General features: G+C 43.6%; 1 protein-coding gene across 4 annotated transcripts in view; it reads left to right on the forward strand.

The window, feature by feature from the left end:
- The window catches only part of LOC119452901 (TOM1-like protein 2), a 43,425-nt gene that overhangs the window by 18,276 nt on the left and 4,154 nt on the right, over window positions 1-20,995 (forward strand). For 2 of the 4 annotated variants that reach the window (XM_037714856.2, XM_037714858.2), the window contains 8 exons: window positions 8-86; window positions 4,452-4,582; window positions 6,567-6,642; window positions 9,236-9,347; window positions 10,080-10,161; window positions 13,077-13,100; window positions 15,940-15,990; window positions 17,793-17,829. In XM_037714856.2, coding sequence (XP_037570784.1) covers window positions 8-86; window positions 4,452-4,582; window positions 6,567-6,642; window positions 9,236-9,347; window positions 10,080-10,161; window positions 13,077-13,100; window positions 15,940-15,990; window positions 17,793-17,829 — 592 coding nt within the window. The remainder of the gene's footprint in view (window positions 1-7; window positions 87-4,451; window positions 4,583-6,566; window positions 6,643-9,235; window positions 9,348-10,079; window positions 10,162-13,076; window positions 13,101-15,939; window positions 15,991-17,792; window positions 17,830-20,995) is intronic. The other 2 variants (XM_037714857.2, XM_037714859.2) reach the window with 2 other exon arrangements.

A 20,995-nucleotide genomic window follows, 5' to 3' on the forward strand; every position in this document is an offset into this window, starting at 1 on the left:
TTGGCAGGAGCTGCAGAAAACGTGCCATGCCATGCAGACGAGAGTGGTGGAGCTCATCAACAAGGTGGCCAATGAGGAAGTCACAGGTGCGTTTGCACCTTTTTCAATTAACAGTCTCGAAGGACATAAGGTACTTGTTGCAGTGATGCCATTTAATTTCATCTTGTGCTTCTGTTGTCACTGATGTGAAATTTTCCCTGTGTTTCTATGACCATGAAGTTTTACAAAAATGGTGCATATGTGTGCAAATTCCTTCCATGCTGCTGAAATATTACCTATACTAAGCCAAGAGTAAAACATGATACAGTAAAATCTTGTTGCTACGAACCCTACATTAACTAACTTTTCAGATTAACGAGCTTTTCAGAAATCCCCCGCTGACTTCTCATAGTTTCAATGTAAAAGTATTTCAGTACTACGAACTTCAGAATACCAAACTTTTCAATATAGCGATCGTTATTCAGTTTCTGTGTCATGCTAACAACTCCTCAGTGCTATGAACTATAATATTCCAAAATCTGGGGATTCTTAGATTTCCGTGTATCCAGTCGTGGCAGCCGAAACAGGAGGCTAGCAGACGACAAGGCGCAGAAAGCGGACGCCGCGGCGCATGGGTTCGGAAAACCTGAGACAGCGCCTCAGAAAAAAAATATATATAATAATAATAAAACATACGCTGGCACACAGCATCGGCGCATCGGAAAGCGGGGCGGCCGCCTCTCGAAAGGCCAATCGCCCACAATAATCACTCCATGAGTTCCGAAAAAGCCTCTAAAGCAGCGCGACGATCATGCGAATCGGTGACAGTGGCATGTCGCAAGGGAAACTGCTGTCGCCCGCACGCACACACAGGTTCTTTCGTGCACGCCTTTTCCGTACGATGGCAGATGACATGCCGGTGCACGTTGCAATGGGTTTGTTCTTGGTTTAGGTTGGCACCCTTTCGCTTTACAGCGACGCAGTGTGCCCGAAGGCCCCACATGGACGAATACTCCAACAGCGCAGCTCAGCAAAGCAGCGGGACTAGCGGGGCAAGAAGGAGCGCATCAAGTCGGGCATCACTACAAAATACTTTCGCTCTCGATTCGCACTTTTTCGTTCCGAGGCGTAAGGTAACAGTGTGTCAGCTGAACAGTCAGGCGAGCCGTTCTTTCTGATAAGGTCCCGAAGTGGCGATTGTCACGTGCAGGACCGTGCGAAGAACACTAGCTGAGGCGGCAATGCATCAGGTTTTGCGAGTGCATGCTCCGCCCAGACAAATGTTGCCTTGCAACGGAGGCGCGTCTCTTCCTTCTTTGACCCCTTCTTTCTGCGCGCCTCCTTCTCACTTCTTTCTGCGGCCGTACCTTGGTCGTACTAGCTACGCCCGCGAAGGAATGTAACCTTCGTACTCGTGGGGTTGCCATTTGGACACACTTTGTATTTTCCAGGCGGTGTAATTTACATGCGCTTGCACTTTGAAAGAGTTCCGGTGTCCGCTTCGAGCGAGACAGTTGCGGTGTCCACAGCAAGGAATGTGAAAAACAAACAAACAAGCTTTGGAGGCGACATGGAGCTTCCTTTTTGTTGGTAGTTTTCTCCGCGTCAGTGTCTGTTTTGAGTGTGTCGCTCTTATTACACGGTGCTTCGGTGGTGCATGGAGCTGGAATCTATGGCAAATAGCAACAGCACGGGCTGAGAGCCAACAGCGACGCCTTCGTGGATGGCTGGTATGGTGATAGCTTATAGACTGATGGTTTAATGGGCAGAATGGCTCATTTTTGAGCACGAGATTGCAGGATCGAATGCCGGCCGCGGCGGCCACATTTCGATGGAGGCGAAGCAAAAACGCCTGTGTGCTTGTGTTGTAGTGCACGTTAAAGAACCCCAGGTGGTCAAAATTAATCCGGAGCCCTCCACTACGGCATGCCTCATAATCAAAACTGGTTTTGGCACGTAAAACCCCAGAAAAAAAAGGAGCTTTCACTACGACTTTTCAGAATAACAAACCATTTACGGCGGTCCTTTGAAGTTCGTTGTATCGAGATTTCACTGTATATAGCTGTGGCATGCAGTGTCAGTGCATTTGCCAAGTGTGCAATGTGGTCCATTCTTAAAGGGAACACGTAATTGGTATCCATACCAACAGTACCTAAAGGTATCTTCATAGGAAAGAAAGTTTTTGATGTGTGACATAGTATTAAGTAAACCTATATCAGTAAAAAATGTTTTTTCCTAGGCCTTCTTGTAAGAACTGGGCTGTGATCAGATCTGAAACACTCATTTGGTGTATGAGTATCAACTCATAGAGTGCGATACTTCGTTTGTAGAGGTCACAAAAGATGCTCCAGAGGCACATATCCGGATGCATTTTCTAGAAATCCAGTTCAAGTACTCGTCCTGCACTCAGTTTTACACTGACGATTCCAAGTCACATGCAGGGGTATCTTATGCAGTAGTCGGCCCATCGTTCTCCGAGTCCGATGTACTGCACCCGGAAACAAGCATTTTTACGGCTGAGGCCTATGCACTTTTATCGGCTGTGAAGAGTATAGGCAAATCAAAACTCAAAAGATCAATAATATTTACAGACTCCCTAAGCGTCGTAAAAGCTGTCATGACTCTACATAGACACACAATCCCTGTACTTATTGAACTGTATTCTGCTCTGTGCAAGGCATACCTATCTAACCAGCATATGCTGGTACCCAGCATATTCTGGGTACCTGGCCATAGAGGCATCGAGCGCAATGTTCTAGCTGATGAAATGGCCACAACTACATCGCGAGCGCTTAACCCTACCGCTTCAATCCCTGCCAGAGATCTCAAGCCCTACTTGAGAAAGAAACTTCGAAGGCACTGGCAGTGCTTGTGGGACGCCGAAACGAACAATAAGCTCCACTTAGTTAAGCCACAGATAGGTCCCTGGCATCCCGTTACGAAAGTACGAAGAACTAATGTCCTATTCTCTCGTCTGAGAGTAGGACATACATACGGCACCCACAATTTTCTCTTAACGGGAAATGACCCGCCAACCTGTGGTAGATGTGGAGAGAGGCTTACCGTGCTCCACGTCCTCGTGGAGTGCAGGGAAGCCGAAAGAGAGAGGAAAAGGCACTTTCCTCTAGCGTACCGGTACCGTCTCCCTCTCCATCCCGCTATCTTTCTTGGCGACGAACCTCTCTTTGACACCAAAGCTGTCCTGGATTTTCTGAGTGATGTACTATTGCATGTTATTTGCCCAATAGTTTCGTAGTGCATCCTCTCTCCAGAGGATGTCACCGCGATAGTAGTTTTGCATAGCACGCGCCTCCAGGCCTTTGCATTTCAAAGGGTCTGTCAAGGCAGTCGTGCTTTTTGAAAAGTTTTATCTGTGATATATTTTCATTTATCTTCATTATCTTGCAATTTGTTCTTTCGTGTTCATAGTGCACCTCATTAGCCATTGCCATAATTTTATTACATATATATTTTACGCATTTTACAGCGATTGTTTTTTAGGCCCTTTTACAGCCACGATACGTCTACCTTTCGCAATTCATTGCTCCATTGTCAACTCATGAACACTGGCCTGGCGCTCTTTGGCCATACCTGGCCCTTGCGCCATTAAACACCATACATCATCATCATCATTTGGTGTTTCATTTAACACAGGGCCCTACTGTACATTATTACACAATTCTGCAGTGAAATGTCACTGTGCAAAGCTCATCTGGTTGTCAATGTTCTAGCTTCCAGTACTTTGAGTTGCTTAGTAATTCATACATGCATTGTCGCCGTGGTGACTTTTGGTAGAGTGATCAAATTGATTGATGTCGAAATAATGCAAGTTTGCTGTACAATTAATAATCGGGTAGGAGCAGGCTTAGGCTTCATCACAGGCATCTTCTTTCTTGAAAAGGCATACAAATATACTATAAAATACCGCATGTAATACAAGCCCAGATATGAGGAGCAAATTTGTGGCTCTGATGTAGAAAAAAGGAACGGGAAAAATAATAACACTAATTACAGTTTTTTATAATTTAAACCCTTAAATCCCGAAAGACTTTGGCACCTGAATATGGTTTGATGTGCGAACTTCACAGGCAAAAATCCAGAAAAAAATGCTTGTATTACATGTAGGATTTCATGGTATTCTCTATTCTACATTTGTCCCTTCATAAGCAAGCAAGCCGACAGTAACCTTGCAACAACAAAATAGATAAGCTGTGAATATTTGCTTTCCTAAATTAACACAAGCTTTTCCACATGCTTCCATTTTTCTGGCATTGCATGTTGTTATTTTTTTTTTATTTGCTTCATTTATTAGATAATTAGAAGATTAGGGGCTGTGATTGCGCTGATCCGTACATGTCCTTATGATGCACAGGCAATGGTTTTTACGTTGTGCAATTTTGTTGGTAGATTTAACATGTTAATTTCATGCACTGCTTTTGTATTAATTCTTGTGCTTTCATTGTTGATGACAGGGGAGTTACTTCGAATCAACGATGACATGAACAACCTGTTTCTGCGTTATGAGCGCTTTGAGAAGCGGAGGACGGCCATTGTCACGGGACAGGCCAAGGACACCTCTGCCACAGCCACTGTACAGAACGAGGTACCAGTTGTGCTCGCTTTATTTCCTTGCATGCAGGCCAAGGAACTTAAGGCTGACAGTGCAGATTGGCTGCAGTGCCAGTCAATATATATACCGACAAATGTTCATTCCTGCATACGAACATGAATAAACATGTGGTTTCATGGATGGATGGAGGCTATGAACGTCCCCTTTGAAACAGGGCACTGGGCTTACGCCACCAACCTCTTTTTCTTATTTTACCAAATGTCTTACCTGTCTAGTTTTACGGGCAGCAAATTCCCAGCATCAAACTTTCTGAGCCAACATTGGGAACTTCATTTTTGTACGCCTCTGTTGTTTGTGGTCTCCCTACTTTTCTGCCACCAAACCTCCATTAACCCTTTAAAGCAATCTAGGGAGTGTTTTACCAAAAGAATATTTCGAAATGGCTCATTATTTAGAGGAGATATAAAAATTTAAATGTTGCCATCTGCCAGGAGGTGAGCGTCACTACTAGCAGGGACACTCTCCCCCTTTGTTTCGATAGCATCTGGAAGCACCATTATGGGAGAAAGCACCGCCTTCTCCCATACTGAGTCCAAGGAACTGCACGTGACGAGTCCTGCTTTTTTTTTTCTCTCTCTCTCGGTTTTTTTGTTGCTGCACAGTGCACTTCCCCTGGCAGCATTGCGAATTCCACATTGGACGACTTACGAAGGTCAAGTGCCATATTCAGTGATGTTTCATGCAGCGCATGTTGTGTTTGTGCATGTGACCTTGACTCTCTGGCTGGTGGAAGCAGGGCTCCCTCGAGAGAGAAAGGGTGCACGGGCTTCTGTTTAAAATTTCAACTGTGTTCAAGCCGTGCATCACTTTGATATTTTGCAGACAAAATCGTTAACGAGTGATCTACACACCGCGCTTGTCTGTTTGCAATGTCTAAACCTGGTGAGGGGCCCTTTAGGGATGGTGAAAATATGAAAAAAAAAAAACTTGCAAGAAAAGGTGCAATTTTGTTTCCTTGTAAACGATTCTCTTGGTCATATAAAGCAAGACTTAGCAAAAAGCTTGTGTGAGAGAGGCATAGTTTATTAGGGAAAAAAAAAACAGATTGACATATTAACAGAAATAGGCTAAACTGCACTCTGGTGGCTTTCACCGCATGTTTTGGCTTTTCCTATTTGCATGTCTTAGCCCAACGCACTGTATCGCAAAATCATTCTCATTCGAAGAAACTGAGCTCTTTAAATCATCTCACTTTCTTTTCTTTTCAAGTGACTCGAAGTGTTCACTCATCCCTCAAAAGATGCCATGGCTTGCTAATAAAAAAAAATTTAAAATTTTCGTAACTTAATTCTTGTATAGGCTCCTTGCACCATCTGGAGTTGTTTACAGACACACAGCAATCGGGGAGTTAAAATCGTCTTGAGGGCTGCATGAAAAAGAAAGCAACGTTGGATGAGTTGGCCTTTTTGTTTCGCTTTTTAACAAGTACACACTTGACGAGCTCAGCTCATCGTCTGTATAAAAAGGGTTAATTGCACAGTCGGCTTCGAAAGTTTACGGGATGAGGGTTCCGTGATTAAGTTGAATTTCCAAACAGTTAGTGCCTCCAGCCATCAGAACTGTACAGCATTATGCTGCTCACATATGTACTACTGCAGGCTGTAAATCCAGGATGCATGTCCAAACAGCGGATCAATTTCTGCCCATGGAAGCCACATTCTGATGGGAAAATGCGAAAATGGCCATGTATTTAGATATATCTGTGCAACTTTTGTGTCTTTTATAGCCAAGGCGATGCTTAGGTAGGCTGAAGCCAATCAATCAATCAAACAAACAGTCAATTTGATCACAGTCATGCTTCTGTTGTTTCAGAGCTTGTTTGCTGCAGAAGCAGCACCTCTCATTGACTCTCAAGTTCTTGTCTCTCATAACTAAGGAGCTGCTTTGGGAGGCTAAAGTCAATTAATCAATCAAATAAACTTCATTGTTCTCATCACAACTCTTGTGGTTGTTGCAGAACTCCTCCGCCGCAGATGCAGCACCTCTCATCGACCTGGGTGAGCCAGATGTAACCAGTGATCTCCAGAAGCTTGGTAAGAAGGAAGAAAAGAAAGCTTGGTCCATTAGTTGTCAGTCTTGCTATATATGCATGCTGTAAATCCAGGATGCATGTCCAAACAGCGGATCAATTTCTGCCCATGGAAGCCACATTCTGATGGGAAAATGCAAAAATGGCCATGTATTTAGATATATCTGTGCAACTTTTGTGTCTTTTATAGCCAAGGCGATGCTTAGGTAGGCCATCCATATAATTGCGAGAGCAATTATATGGACACTTCAACCGGATTTCTGCCGTTGCCGTTAGGTTCCCTATAAAGTCTAAGTGCGATAAAATCGCCGCCGCGCGCCGTATGCGCGAGCGAAAGAGCGCGGGGGATGCGCGCTATCACGGAGAGCGAACACACGTCGGAAAGCAAACGCTACCGTCGCATGAAAGGCCGTGCGGGTAAGGGAGGGAGGGAGGCGGGGCAACGCAGTGGCTTAAAGGCGTATCTTGCAACCGGGCGCAAGGGGAACTGGCCACTCAATCTCCCACGCGAAAGCAATGAAAGTGGGAAGGCAGCGCGAGGAGGGGGGGCGGGCGCAGCTTCTACTCTGCCAACAACTGCGCTCATACTTTGCCCGGCCATGGCGGTCGCCTGCACCGTCTCTTATCTGCACACGGCTCTGACCTTTGTATGCGCTGTGCATTCGCCGCTCAGTTTCCGTTGAAGCGATAGACCGCACAAACCTTCGCCCGCTGCGGCGGCTGCGCTTGCTGCCAGCGTTTTGACAGTCTGCGGTCATTCAGTGTGATCTATTCATGTTTGCTTGTGGGTGCTGACACCACGCTTGTCAATTCAGTTAGTAAGCGAATGTGTCCAAGTTTATGCAGCCGATAAAACCACTATCCCTACTCCGAATAGCTCTCTACTAATTTGCTATCGCAATTGATGCTTTGCCTTTCGGGCGAAACTGCGACATTTTTATTGCTACTACTACTATTATTATTTTCCTGGCTCTGTTTTATTTCAACCCAGTACAATGTAGTGTATTTGCCTGATTCTAACATGCCCCAGAATCTAATGCGCACCCAATTCTTGCGGGCTTAAAGCAAGAAAATGAAAGTGCTCTAGCATGCGCCACTTTTATAAAAGAAAACATGTTTGCAATAAAAAAAAAAAAAACGTGCTGAACTACCTTTTACAGAAGAGACTGTTTTTTAATGGGTTGTGGAAAAGTATGTGAAGAGTGGAAACATCTATGTAAAGTGTGGGAAGCCAGTCACGTGGTAGAGGTGTGTGTGTGTGTGTGTGTGTGTGTGTGTGTGTGTGTGTGTGTGTTGCGCGCGTGTGTGTGTGCGCACATACATACATACATAGTGCAACTGGCAGTGATCTGCTCTGGACCACCATCAGCTGCACTTCACTCCTCAAAAAGGCAAGACGTGTAAGCTCCTGAACAACACTTTGCAATGTGCGGAACGTGGTTTTAATCGTGGATCTAGGACCTCAAAGAGGTGTGACATAATGCCAATGCATTTCTCTCGCATTTACCACTAAATTGCCACTGAATATTTTAAATGAGCTTTCACAATGATAGCGTCACGTCGTCGTCGCCATTTGCGCTTCATTGCCCACAGATACCAAGCACGCAAGGCGGTATTCTCGAGCGATCACCTTTAGAGGTACTGCTATCACTTTCACGAGATTTTACATGACTCTGCATCGGAATTGTTGAAATATGCGGGCAAGGAGTGCTCCTGACACTCTGCACAAATGGCGAGCTTGACAAAGCGCGAGCAACGCTGGTGGCCGTATATGCCAACGCATCCGGTGCTGAGTCACACAAGATCTCGTGAAAGTGGTAGTATCTTCAAAAGTGATTGTAGTTGAGCACAAAATAAACCCACAGCAACCTTGAAAAAAACGTGCTCTGGCGTCATCTTGTGATGGTGATGGCGCTGCATGTTGCAGCTCTGACGGTAGGTTGTTGCCAACGCCGCAAATGCAGTTTTGGTTTCGTATGTGATTATAACACGCAAACAATCTTTGGACCCATTTTGTCAGAAAAAAGGTGCGTGTGAGATTCGTGCAAATACAATAAACTAGTGTCATGTTTCACCAAGATCCAACAGGTGTCTGGCTGTAAGGCTTACCGTGTCCTCATCTCTGTAGTCTTGCGTTTTAACATGTCTTGTTTTGAATGTGAGTAGCATTTGTAGGCCCCACTGCCTCCTACATCAAGTGGCAAGCAATTTTAATCGAAGCATTCAGAAAATGTGTCTTTATACAGGAGTAAGCTTGTGCAGATGTTCGTGTGATGCCTTTTGTTTTTGATGAATCTGGTAATATAACAAATAATGGCATTTAAGTATAAAGTCCAGCATTTGTTGGAAAACAGTTATTTCAGTCAAAGGAAATAAGAACTCATTGAGGACAGCATGGCATCTGGTAATGTCCTCCGAGTTGTTAAAGAGCTGCCCAGTGTCAGCCATTCCGCAAGCATCAAATTTGCATCTATTTTATGTCAAGGGAGACAGACGATCACGACTTTTGTATGGTCATGCCTTCTGTGTTCCTTTTTTTTTCATGCACATTCTTTTATGGTTGTCACTAACGGCCACTTTCTATTTGGAACTCTCAGCGTTGGGACCTGCTGGGACTGGAGGGGCAGGTTCAAACCCGGCGGCCAAACCCTCGGGCGACGAGTTTGACATGTTTGCGCAGTCCCGGCACAGCAGCGACACAAAGCCCAGGTGAGGGCGCATAGCGTGACTCGGCGATCTGAAGTCTTGCAGCCATGTTGTGTTTAGCTGTGTGCACATGCTTAGTACTACACCCTGCACCAATCTAAAAGGAACACATAATCTGTGTTAAAGCAGCGATTCTCACTAATGTGTGACCCTGAACCTCACTCACTGCTGTTTGCTGTATAGTCTGTGCTGAAAAGCTTTTTTGTGTGTTCAGTGCAGTAAGGAATAAATTACTGACGTTAAAGTACAACATGGGGTTGTATTTCATATTGGTGCATCAGGTGCATTACATTACGCGTTACGAGTGCCAAGTCTCGGGTCTGCCAAATCTTGCTGTTGTCACCTTTGCAAACTTGTTCCAAGTGTTGCTTCAGTTTAGTGTGTCCAAGTTTGCCTAAGTTAACACTTTTATTTTCAAAAGCCCACTGTTATTTTCGTGGTTTGCTATGCGCCACCCACTGCACAGGACAACATTGCATCTTCTGTAGAGTTCTTGTAGGAAAGCGTTGCTTAGTGCTGTGGAACCACCAGCTGAGAGCTAAGTATTTGACTGGAAATGACAATGGAACCATTTTTAATAGTTTATGCCATTGGGCAAGCTTTCAAAATAAACAAATTCTTTTTTTTTTTTGTTATAGAAGAAAGTTGAAATCGTGGTTAAATTTTGCCAATGAAAGTACTTGCAAACGTTTAGCTCGAATGTATTGAGTATTTTTACGTGTTTGACCATCGCAGTGGCAGCACGTACGCTGACAACACCAACATTGACCAGCTTGCAGTCGGTCTCGGGGCACTTGCCCAAGTCAGAGGCCAGAAGGTGAGAGGTGGCAAAGCTGGATTCTGACCTCCAGTTTGCTTGGCATTTGCATGTTGGCAAAGGTTCACAAAAGCATATTCATGCCTAAGCATGTGGCACGCTACGAAAATGCTTTTGTGCATCTGATTGTGTGCGTGCTTACATTTGCCTCGTCTTGGAGCTGCCTGCATAGACTCTGGATCAGCTTGAACAGTAAGGTTTTTATTTGGCAGGAATGCAGGATTTATTTTGAGCCCTTATGCGAAGTGTACCTTTAAAGGCCAACTGCTACGGAACTTCACTTTGACTAAATTGGTGCGTCTGGTGGTTAGTTGCTAGGATATGAGTCGCAGCACGTCGCCTCCCAGATTTTTCGGCGCACCGCAGGCAGAGACTAATCTTAGAAAGTTATGTTGAGGAGCTGTGCGGTCTGTCATGCATCACCTCCAATGAATAATAATGGCCTTCTGTTTTACGTTTTTACTTGTGATATAAAAGATGTGTACTTTTGTCTTCCTTTCGTGACTCATCCACTCGTATTTCAAACGTAAAGTATTGCACCGAGACTGCTCTATATCAGAACTACAGTGCAGTCCACTTATAACGATGCCACATATAATGATATATCGGTTATAATGATGAGTCAACTTAAAGTATCAACTTATGCATTAGGGCTATGAGAAAAGAAACCATATACAAGTACCTGAGATGTGCTACTATAACGATATGTTATTCACTGCATATTGAATATAACGATCAAGATATTGCTTCTGGGCGGCAATTTTCATGCAGAATAATCGGGAACTTTGCTTTCCTAAGTTGCCCTTAATCGAGACGGGGCGAAAAGTTTGCCTACGCGAGTTCGTATCTGCCGCCATTACTGCGCAGCGCGTCCTGCCCGCGCGCCAATTGCGAAAGCCACGGAGAGCATCGCAAGTTGGCACAGTGTGCACAAGATGGCGCCAGCTGCTTTGCGGTGCCAGTGATCGTGCGAGCATCCGTAGAAGAGGAGGAGGGGGAAAAAAGCGATAACTGAGCGGCTTTTGCGCTCCCTTTACAATCCCTCTCCTCTCTCTCTCTCTCTCTCTCTCTCTCAGCGAGCGCGGAAATGCGCCGCGGAAGCAGCGGGAGATGCGCCAGCACAAAGCTGTTGTCATATCATGAAGGCTAGTAAGCAGTGGCCATGCCGATCAACGGAAAAGGCGGGCTTTGTGCGCCAGGACGAAACCCCCATGGGTAAAACCTTCCCGGTGGAAGCTGCTGGCATTACCGAACTCTACGAATATGTCGCTACTGACGATGAAAAAGGCGCTGCTTCGATATAGTAGTTTCTGAGTGCATATAGTGCTGCCTCGTTCTACGAAGGGATCTCCGACGGGGCGATTGTTGTCGCGCGGCGGCATTGTGCGACGGAGGCGACGGCAGTAGCGGCAGGTACGACAGGATTGATAATGGCCCGTCTTTGACACCGACCCCGATGCTCAACCAAAGTACAATGTCGTCAATCGAGTTGCTCATGAATTTCATGCACGCTAATTTATAGCCGCCAGTGTTCGTGCAGCAGTTGGACGCGATGCTCACTGCAGGTTGTGAATCCGAAACTTCCGCAAAGCAAGTACAGATTTCTATTTCAGCGCGCATAACGATTGAGACGCTATTTAGATGTATAAATAAACATTTTATTTTTCACAGCCTACTTTCTACATCGTCGATTTCTTATCCTAAGTGGCATTTTTTTTTTTTTTTTACGGCTGTCCAGATATAGCGATGATCAGTTATAACAATTGCATTTTTCGTTCTTCTTGATATTGTTATAAGTGGACTGCACTGTATATGAAAGTAGGCTTTTTATGCATTGAAAAATTTCGTTGCAGTTGGCCTTTAGCTGCAGAAGTATGCCGAAGCGGGCAAGTTAAATGTAATACATTGTAAGCAGGGCGTAAGTGGACGAGAACTACTTAGGGAAGAACACAGGATGAGCACGCTCATCTTGTGTTCTTCCCTAGTGGTCCCCCACCTTCTGTTTGTGTGGTTCTTACAATATGCCATTAACCTTTATGATAACTCAACAAAGTGCTGTCCACATGTATACATGACCTTATTGGGATTAGTAGAATTTCCTAGTGCAACGCAACAGCTTGTGAGATAAGAACTAATGTGAAATCAAAGCGAAAATGCATTGACATCGAAAAGCACGAGTGTACTCGGAAAGTGGCATCCACAACAAACGCATCTGTGACATGTTTTTGGTGCGGTGTCACTGTGTCAATGCGTTTCTGCTTTTCTCTTGTCTTTGAATAGCTGAGGAGAGGATTTGCAGCTAAAGCAGCAAGATGGCTATTCGGGCTAGTTGGTCTACGTTCAATGTCAAAGTCCAAATGCAGCTATGTTGATGGGAGAGCTAGAACATAAACATGAAAGAATGTGAAGAATACATCCTCTTGAACTTTTCATGTTCTAGCCTTGCCTTTCATTATAGGTAGGCTTTGAAAAACTTCATGTTGAAGCTAAAGCTTCTTAAGACTTGTTTGCCACCACAGCTCGAACGGAAAAACTGGCAACTTGAATTTCGTCAGTGTGTACGTGTGGTACAAATACTCAACAACCAAATTAACTAAAAGTATTAATTAGTCATTGCTTTGATGCCCTGCAGTAGTTCAGCTAAACGCATATTTCCTAATTTACCGCCAGTATCAAAGTTCTGAAGCTTCCGCAGCCATTTTTTGCCACCTGTTGGCTTGTCTTTTGGGTTGCGGTTGACTTAACTGTAGCTTTGCATGATTTGCATTTCGAAGTGTGCTGTGCATGGTGTTGGGACTGGCCTGTCATCGTTTGCTTGCGAGGCTGTCCGCCACATTTCATTGTTGTTGTGCAATGTTTGTTGGCTTCTTGTTGCATTGTTTCCATGTCAACGCTCAATTTCTCCACAACGCCAGGTGGAAGCGGAAACCCTTCATGAGGTGAGACTTGTCGGGGTGTCGTGCTGCTTGTTTTGCGTCACATGATTTTTTTTTTTCATTTCTTTGCTTTTTTGCTTACGTGAACACGTCTGTCAAAATGCAGCAGCTAGTGAAAGGGACAGTTAAGAGGACAGTAATTTCGGCTGTATTAGCAAATTAACCTTCTACAATATTGAAAAAGCCACTCTTACTGTGAAAGAAGGCTTGATAAACCTGAAAAAGACGCATAAACAAAAGACGAATGGCGAAGTTCCCACACTAGCTCGTCGCAGCATCTTGAATTTTGACAACCTCTGGTCGGGTCTTATTAATTTTTGATTGGTAAATATAAACTACATTGTGCTCTAAAGGAGCCAAAGACTGAACTTGGCGAGTTTCAAGAACATTTACTACTGAGTCGCAACTGCCCAAATATACGGAAAGATACATTGAAATTAGTGTCATCATACTTGCATACCAGCACTGGGATTTCGGTGCAAAATTTGAAAAAATAAAACATTCACCTTCATTTTCTTACGTAATAATCAACCTATCATCATGAAATTAACCAAAATAGAGTTTTCAAGAAACTTAATCAGTCTAAGGTGATTTAGTGTTTTCCTTTAGTGTCCCTTTAAGTTTTAGGAACCTTGAGAAAACTCTTTTTGCTGTCTTATGCTTTTTTTTTTTTTCTGTGCTAAAAGTAATCTTTCACGTGGCCTGTATACTGCCAACTTTTCTCAGCATGTCATTTTTAGCAATAGATAGATAGCCCTCTTTTATCCTTCATTGCAGCTGTCCATTTGCCGTTTAACAGCTTTAGCAAGACATTTCAGCAACTAATAACTAGAGGCGATCGAATATCAACTTTTTCGAATACAAATTGAATACGAATAGTAGGTATCGAATATTAAATTTCGGTATAGTTTGGTACAATGATCGTACTGAGTAGTTAAAAAAACAAAAACATCAGGGACAAAAGATCACTTTTGAACACAATATTACTTATTGCCATTAAAACAACTACACAAATATACTCACAATAATTTAGAGCCTTTTGCAGACAAGCTTTCCAAGCAAGAATGGTGACTGTGTGACTAGCTTCCTTAAAACGCTGAATAAATTGGCGAAAGAAAGACCAGTACTTGTTGAAAAAGGAAAAAAAAAAACACTGTTGGCTCTTTTGAGCTGTAGACATTTGGGAGAGGGCCCGTTGCAACGAAAGTATCACAGGTTGTAATGTAATTAAAATATAAAACTGCTCCATGGCTAGACTGCCAAAACACTAAATGACCGACTAGTACAAGCTAAAATCAAATGTTGTCATGTAGGCTTTCGCCGTGAAGCCTAAAAGAAAGCTTGCATTATCCTCTTTGCTTCTGCATTGCTTCAAAAACTTTTGTCGTCATCTCACTTCTGATAGCTTGTGACACTTTGTTTAGCAGATGGAGGACAGTGATCAGACTTTAACATTTGGCTGTTGCAAAATAATTGGTTAGTTTCGACTATTCTAAAATGCTGAATATTTTATTTTCAAATACGAATAGTTAGTGCACAGTATTTGATTCGTATTCAAAATTTTGAATATTTGCCCACTCCTGTTCAAAGCCAAGTTTGAGAATAATCCTTCAACTAAATGTGTGTTTTCTCTTTCTTTACACTTCTACTACTGCCACTACTACTACTTCTACTACTGCAATATATATATTCTTTTCTTGTCAAAGGGTTCATTAGACAAGTTCGCTCGTCATAGTAAAACGTAAGCATGCAAATTGACAGCAACACAAACTCATTTGTGTGTTTACGCACTTTGGTGCCCGAGGGTTACCTAAGGTACCTCAAGGTTAGTTAAGACTTGGAGATTGACTCCAACCAAATTGGTTTGGTTGGAGTCAATCTCTAAGTTGTAATCAATTTTCCCGACCAGACAGATAATTCTGTCGAAATGTTTAGCCTCAAGGTTAGTGTATTAGCTTTCTACAAAAGCTAAATATCTTACTGATGATTGAATAAAGGCACTAAGGACAGTGTGTCGTACATATCTGGGAAGGTAAAACAGGATAGGCTTTGAGTACCTAGCCTTATCGCTTTGATTTGAAAATTAACTGAGATTTGCACACTGAGCTTGTCATGCGAAGTGCTTGCAAGACAGCATGATTTGTAATCTGCTTTACAGTGTTCAAGGGTTGGTATGATTTTGCTCATAAAGATTGATAAATTGAAACCATCCATACGTTATCTGGTATATTCTGCCAGATTCCACTAGGCACTCCACCCAAGCATTCATCGCCTTTGAAAACACACACTGTTCTTGATCAATTTGCTACCAATACATAGGTGGCTACCACTGCACAGTCCAGGTATATGACTTTTTAAGAAATAAGTAGTTTTTGAAGTGATAACACAGTTAGGTGAGCTAGCCATGTGTAATGTTACTGTGTCTGCGGGCTTCAGGATAAAGCATTTCGCTGCAGTGTGATGCATAGTCTGTTGCAAAGATATACACCCATATGAAATTACCAGATTGCATGACGAGCACACATTGTGTTGCCAGATTGCTATACACCCTAGGTTACCGTCGGGCCACATTCAGAGCGTAGTCTTAAATTTGAGGCTGAGTGCATTCTGAGGCTGGTAAATTACGTGAAAAAAAGAAGAAAATTTATAACTTTTATTAATACTACTTATGGGGCAAACATGCCGATTCTTTTCTCACATTTTTTTTTTTTTGTGACATTTTTGTCTGTTCTGGACGGAAATGTAAAGGCTTGCCTGGCATGTGGGTGATCGCTTTCTTCTTTTTTGTTTGTTTGTTTGGGTTTTTATTTTTTACCCCGCTGTTCTTGATTCTGCATGACAGAGCCACAGAGAGAGAGACTTTGACGAGATGGAAGAGTGGCTAAGGGAAAAGGTAGGTGCTCGTTACTCAGAGCGAGACTGATTGAGCATCGGTGCATGAACGGGCTGTATTTGTTGGGGCACGTGTGTTTGCATGTGTCTCATTTGACTACGTGGTGCATGTGTTTGCTAATATAATACTGGATTTGAGGCGTGGGAAGAATTAACACGTTCACTGCGACAGCACTTTTTGAAGCCTCGATTCCTATGCGTGGTGACCCACTGGTGGCCACGTCACTTGCCAAATTCCTCTGGTGTCTCGACACCAGACTATTTCGAAAATAAAGGTACCAGTTAGGTACAGGCTTTCAAACTATTCGCCAGGAGCTGACCTTCAAATGGCAAAGCGAAAGGAATTTGAGAGAAAACAATGAAGTGCAACTTAGTAAAACTGTCCCTGGTAAATTTAAAACATATTATCATCAAGAACGCTTCATCAAAGTAATTTTGTGCCAACTTCGAATAGGGCACACACACCTCACGCACAATTATTTATTGAAAAAGGAAAAACAACCAACATGTGATAACTGCCAGGAACCATTAACAGTGATGCACATTCTAATCACATGTCCACACATCGAAACAGAAAAAAGAAAATGCTCCCGCAAACTATACAAATACACATACCTTTACACCCTGCTTTGATTTTTCGGAGACGAACCACTTGTTACAGAAGTCCTGAACTTTCTCGAAAAAAAAAAAGGAAACGGTTTTATGAATAGGCTTTAGAGCAATGCAGCTTTTGCAGCCTCTACCATTTTTTCAAGACCTTGTGTCTGGCGCAGCATGACCTAAGTCACTTTTGCGTCATTAAACCCAATTTAACTACCTAGCCTCAGGTATGTCGTGATTGATCACTTAGTCAGCAGGTAGTTGTGCTCCTTTCAAACTTCCTGAAGGTGGATCTGGGTGATCAGAAGCAACAATAATTTTTTTTTTGTTGTTGATTTCAAGCAAAGATGTGGCTTCCTCACTGCAGGAAAGCCCTGCGCAGCCACACAGGGGTAATAACTGCCGTGGTCCACCTGTGAACCAGGTCGCAGTGAACGTGTTCAGAGACTAGGGGGACACAGATGCGAATAATGTACAGTTCGCGTCAAAGGTTTATGGATCACGGGACATGAGGAAGAGCTCAATATTCTTGCAGCCTAGGCACAAAGACTGGAATTCAAATTTCCAGCCTGTGCTAGTATATAGAACCAAGCATAATGTTCCAAAGGCAGCGCACTCGTTGATTCGTCAATTAATGCTAAATTACACAAACTAGCTCACCAATACCTCCTCAGGCAGAATGTTGGGGGACACAGACTTCCTGCAAAGTCAACTTTTTTGTGGCACCCTGTGATTTGTAAATTTTTGACCAGTCGACCACAAAAGCTTTTGTTGAGAAAGGGTTGATTAAAGACATTCGTCTTGTCTGATAAGTCAAACATGCCTATGTTGTATGTTCAGGAGACTGTTTGCTTTTGGGCGGCACTGATGCAACTGGCCCAATTAATTTGGAAACATTGGGGCCAAGGTGTACCTGTTGGTATTTATTTTCTTGTCATCTGCATATTCAAACACGACTGGTAGTGTATATACCTCTGTTTGCATAATGAACCATAATTCTGGTTTTGAGCCTATTTTATTCAGCTCCAAGTGACTCGCTAACTTTTCTCTTTCAATCCTAGAAGTTCTAGTTTACAAAATCTGACTGTAAGTGAGGTTGTGAAAGCAAGCATTTGTTCAGGCAGTAGTGATGAAATGGCTTAGTGTGTACGGCTGGCATGTACATGTAGCAAGCACCTATTAACGTGTGCCTCTCTTCTTTAGCCTTCCGAGACTGGACAGGAGTCAATTACCAGCACAGGTAAATATGCCCTGATTTCCCATTTGCATTTCCCTTCTGCACTTCCAAATGCAACATGCAGTACCTGTTACTGAATAGTTCTTGAAATGTAAGCTGTGTGCAGAGCAGCAGCATCTTTGCTGCTGCTCTGCACACATGTGTGTTTGCTGCAGTAGGTTGGTGAAGCGCTGTAAGCGAGTCACTTAGGGGGCCACTAGGCTGCTGACATAGCTGTTCTTCAGCATTTTTCTGCCAGTATGAAGTTCAGATAGAAGGTAAATAGCCAACTGAACAGCGTAAGAGGAAAGCTAGTAGGTACAGAGGTATGTTGCCTAATCAGCAAAAACATAGTACTTGAAGTAGCCTTGTTTCTGTGCATAATTTACCATCTTGTACAGTTGCCCACAAGGAGACACACACACTCATGACATCTTTACTTTTCCTTTTCTCCATCCTTTATTGCACTCCTGTTCCCTATTTGTGCACGTACTTTAATCGCTTATGTTGCATAACTAACTAAATTTGTGCTATATTTCACAAAATTGGGACCCCGTTGGGGTAGCCGAGTGGCTGTGGCATTGCGCTGCGGAGCTTGAGGTCACTAGTTCAATTACGGTTCCAGTGGGCCGCAATCTGATGAGGGCGGAATGCAAAAATACTCGTGTACCGAGCATTGGGCGCATGTTAAACAATCCCAGGTGGATAAAATTAATCTAGAGTCACCCACTACGGCTTGCCCTATAATCACATTGTGGTCTTGGCACGTAAGGCCCTAGAATTTAATTTTAATATTTGAAAAAGACCTTTGTTAGTGTCTACACGTGATTCCTTGCCTCCACATCCTGACAAACCAGTTGTCCAGAAATCCTCAAGGTTGAGGAAGTTTCATGAAAGGGAAAAAGTAGTCATTCACCCAACTGTAGCACGAAGCTATGGAGAAAACCCATACAAGTCTCCCAGAAGTTCACCTTCGTAGTTTAAGGAAAATGCATCCTTGTCCTGGGATCGACCCTGGGACCGACATCATTACAGGACAGTCGCTTTACCATCTGAACTAACCAGGAGGCCTGCAGATTGTGGGGCATGGCCAAATTAATTGACAACTCAAAGCACAGGAACACTAGATATGGCAAATGAGCTCTGTGAAGATTTGAAGCATAACTGCGAGTCGGCCTAGTTGGAACAGATTCATTTTCTTAAATTTTTGCGCGCAAACAAACAGGGACGAAGAAAAGGAGACACAAGGACGAGCGCTTAAACAAGCACAAAAGGCAAAAAAAACGCGTTAAAGATATGATGACAGCAGCTCGTCCTTGTGTCTCCTTTTCTTCGTCCCTGTTTGCGCGCAAAAATTTAAGAGAATGTGAAGATTTGCAAGATGAAAGAAGATATTCTAAAGTTAAAAATTGTACACCTGATAGTGGCATTGCTCTAATATTTGATCCCTGGACCAGGGCAAGATTTTCTTCAACTGCAAAGCTTTATCTCTGCCACAGCCATCGGAGCCCTGGAATAGGGGCGCCACCTTTCAAAGCGTAATATACGACAATAAAGTTGTTTCTCTCTTTCGTTCCAAGAGACTTGCATGTGCTTCCCTCTTGCAGCTCTTTCTACTCTCAGGTGGATGACAACTTTTTATCCTTTCAACCTTGTTCGCAATTGGCTAGGTTGTCTGGCATTGGTCTTGTGGCCTCTACTTGTTGCACTTGTTTGGCTGTCTTCTGCCCCCCGTGACAATTTGTGGCTGCACACCACGGTGTTGCCACTGCACACCGCTCTTTAGTTCTTCGGAAGGATGGAGAACTGGGCAAGTTGGTATAATTTCATGACTGCAACATCGCTACTGAAGACATGGACTAAGAAAAAGGCGGGGACCGCATGGTGCTTTTTTCTTCTTCTTTCTGGGGTTTTACGTGCCAAAACCAGTTCTGATTATGAGGCACGCTGTAGTGGAGGGCTCCGGATTAATTTTGACCACCTGGGGGTTCTTTAACGTGCACTACGACGCAAGCACACGGGCGTTTTTGCATTTCGCCTCCATGAAAATGTGGCCGCCGCGGCCGGGATTCGATCCCACGATCTCGTGCTCAGCAGCGCAACGCCTTAGCTAGCTGAGCCACCACGGTGGGTTGCCACACGGTGCTGACTGTCAACTTAAGTTTATTGCTGGAGAACTAACTATATATATAAGGAATAACTGTCACATGGTCTCAAGCCCCTCGGTTCACACAAAGGATCACTGTCGAAAAAGGACCTTCAAGTTAAAGATGCAAAGCTTCGAAGGCGCCATGCGCTTCAAATGGAAAAAAAAGACATGTGGCAAGAAACATGGAAATGAAAAGAAGCAGCAGTAGTTATAAAAAAAAATATTTGGTATGTAAAAACAGCAACATTGCTAGGCACCGGACAGACGTGTGGCCTTCTCACCCAAGATCTAGCTAAGCTACTTGGCTTTCTTGCAGCGATATAGACGGACGGCCGACTTCCTCTGTTCTTTTTCTGTGTCGATGTTGTTGCTGGGTTTAAGCTCAGCTGGCGTCAGCTTACTCCGCATACCAACTGTGAGGAATGGGTGAAATCTGGAGGCAGTGCTGAGTGTGTGTCCCTCCACACCACCACATAATGCTGAAAAAAAAAAACATTGACAGTGGCCACCATCATTTATTGCAATGCTACCTTATGCTAATCAATGGCTATGGTAGATTCTGGATTGCACTGCTCATTTTTGAAAGAATGCTGCAGCAGCCAGTCAGTAGATATGACCACAGCCGGGGTGTCGCGTCACAGTGAATGTACCAGTTTCGTCCACGTTGAATTGGATGACACGAAAAGACTCATGTGGCCGAGAGCATGCATCAAATGAGCATTGGGACAGAAAAGCACGCACTTTAATCAGCCAGAATACTGCAACAAATAGGTGTAGAACTTTGCAAGTTGCTTGGCAAAAGAGACGAGCCCAAATGTATTTAATCATACCAAATGTTGTGCGAATAAAGAAGCCCGATATCTGTCTCTTGCAGCTCAAGAGGCGGCTCTTTTGTACGGAAATTTAGTACGGAGATGGAATGTCACTGTGTGTATTGCTTAATATTATGTTTTAATGCAGTACTGGTTTGGTGTATCCAGAAGAAATCATGACTGCACCTCTTGTACTTAATCTAGAGTTCGACGGAAACCCTTCTGGCGA

This window comes from Dermacentor silvarum, chromosome 5 (assembly GCF_013339745.2).
Source record: "Dermacentor silvarum isolate Dsil-2018 chromosome 5, BIME_Dsil_1.4, whole genome shotgun sequence".
In the NCBI taxonomy this organism is placed as follows: domain Eukaryota; kingdom Metazoa; phylum Arthropoda; class Arachnida; order Ixodida; family Ixodidae; genus Dermacentor; species Dermacentor silvarum.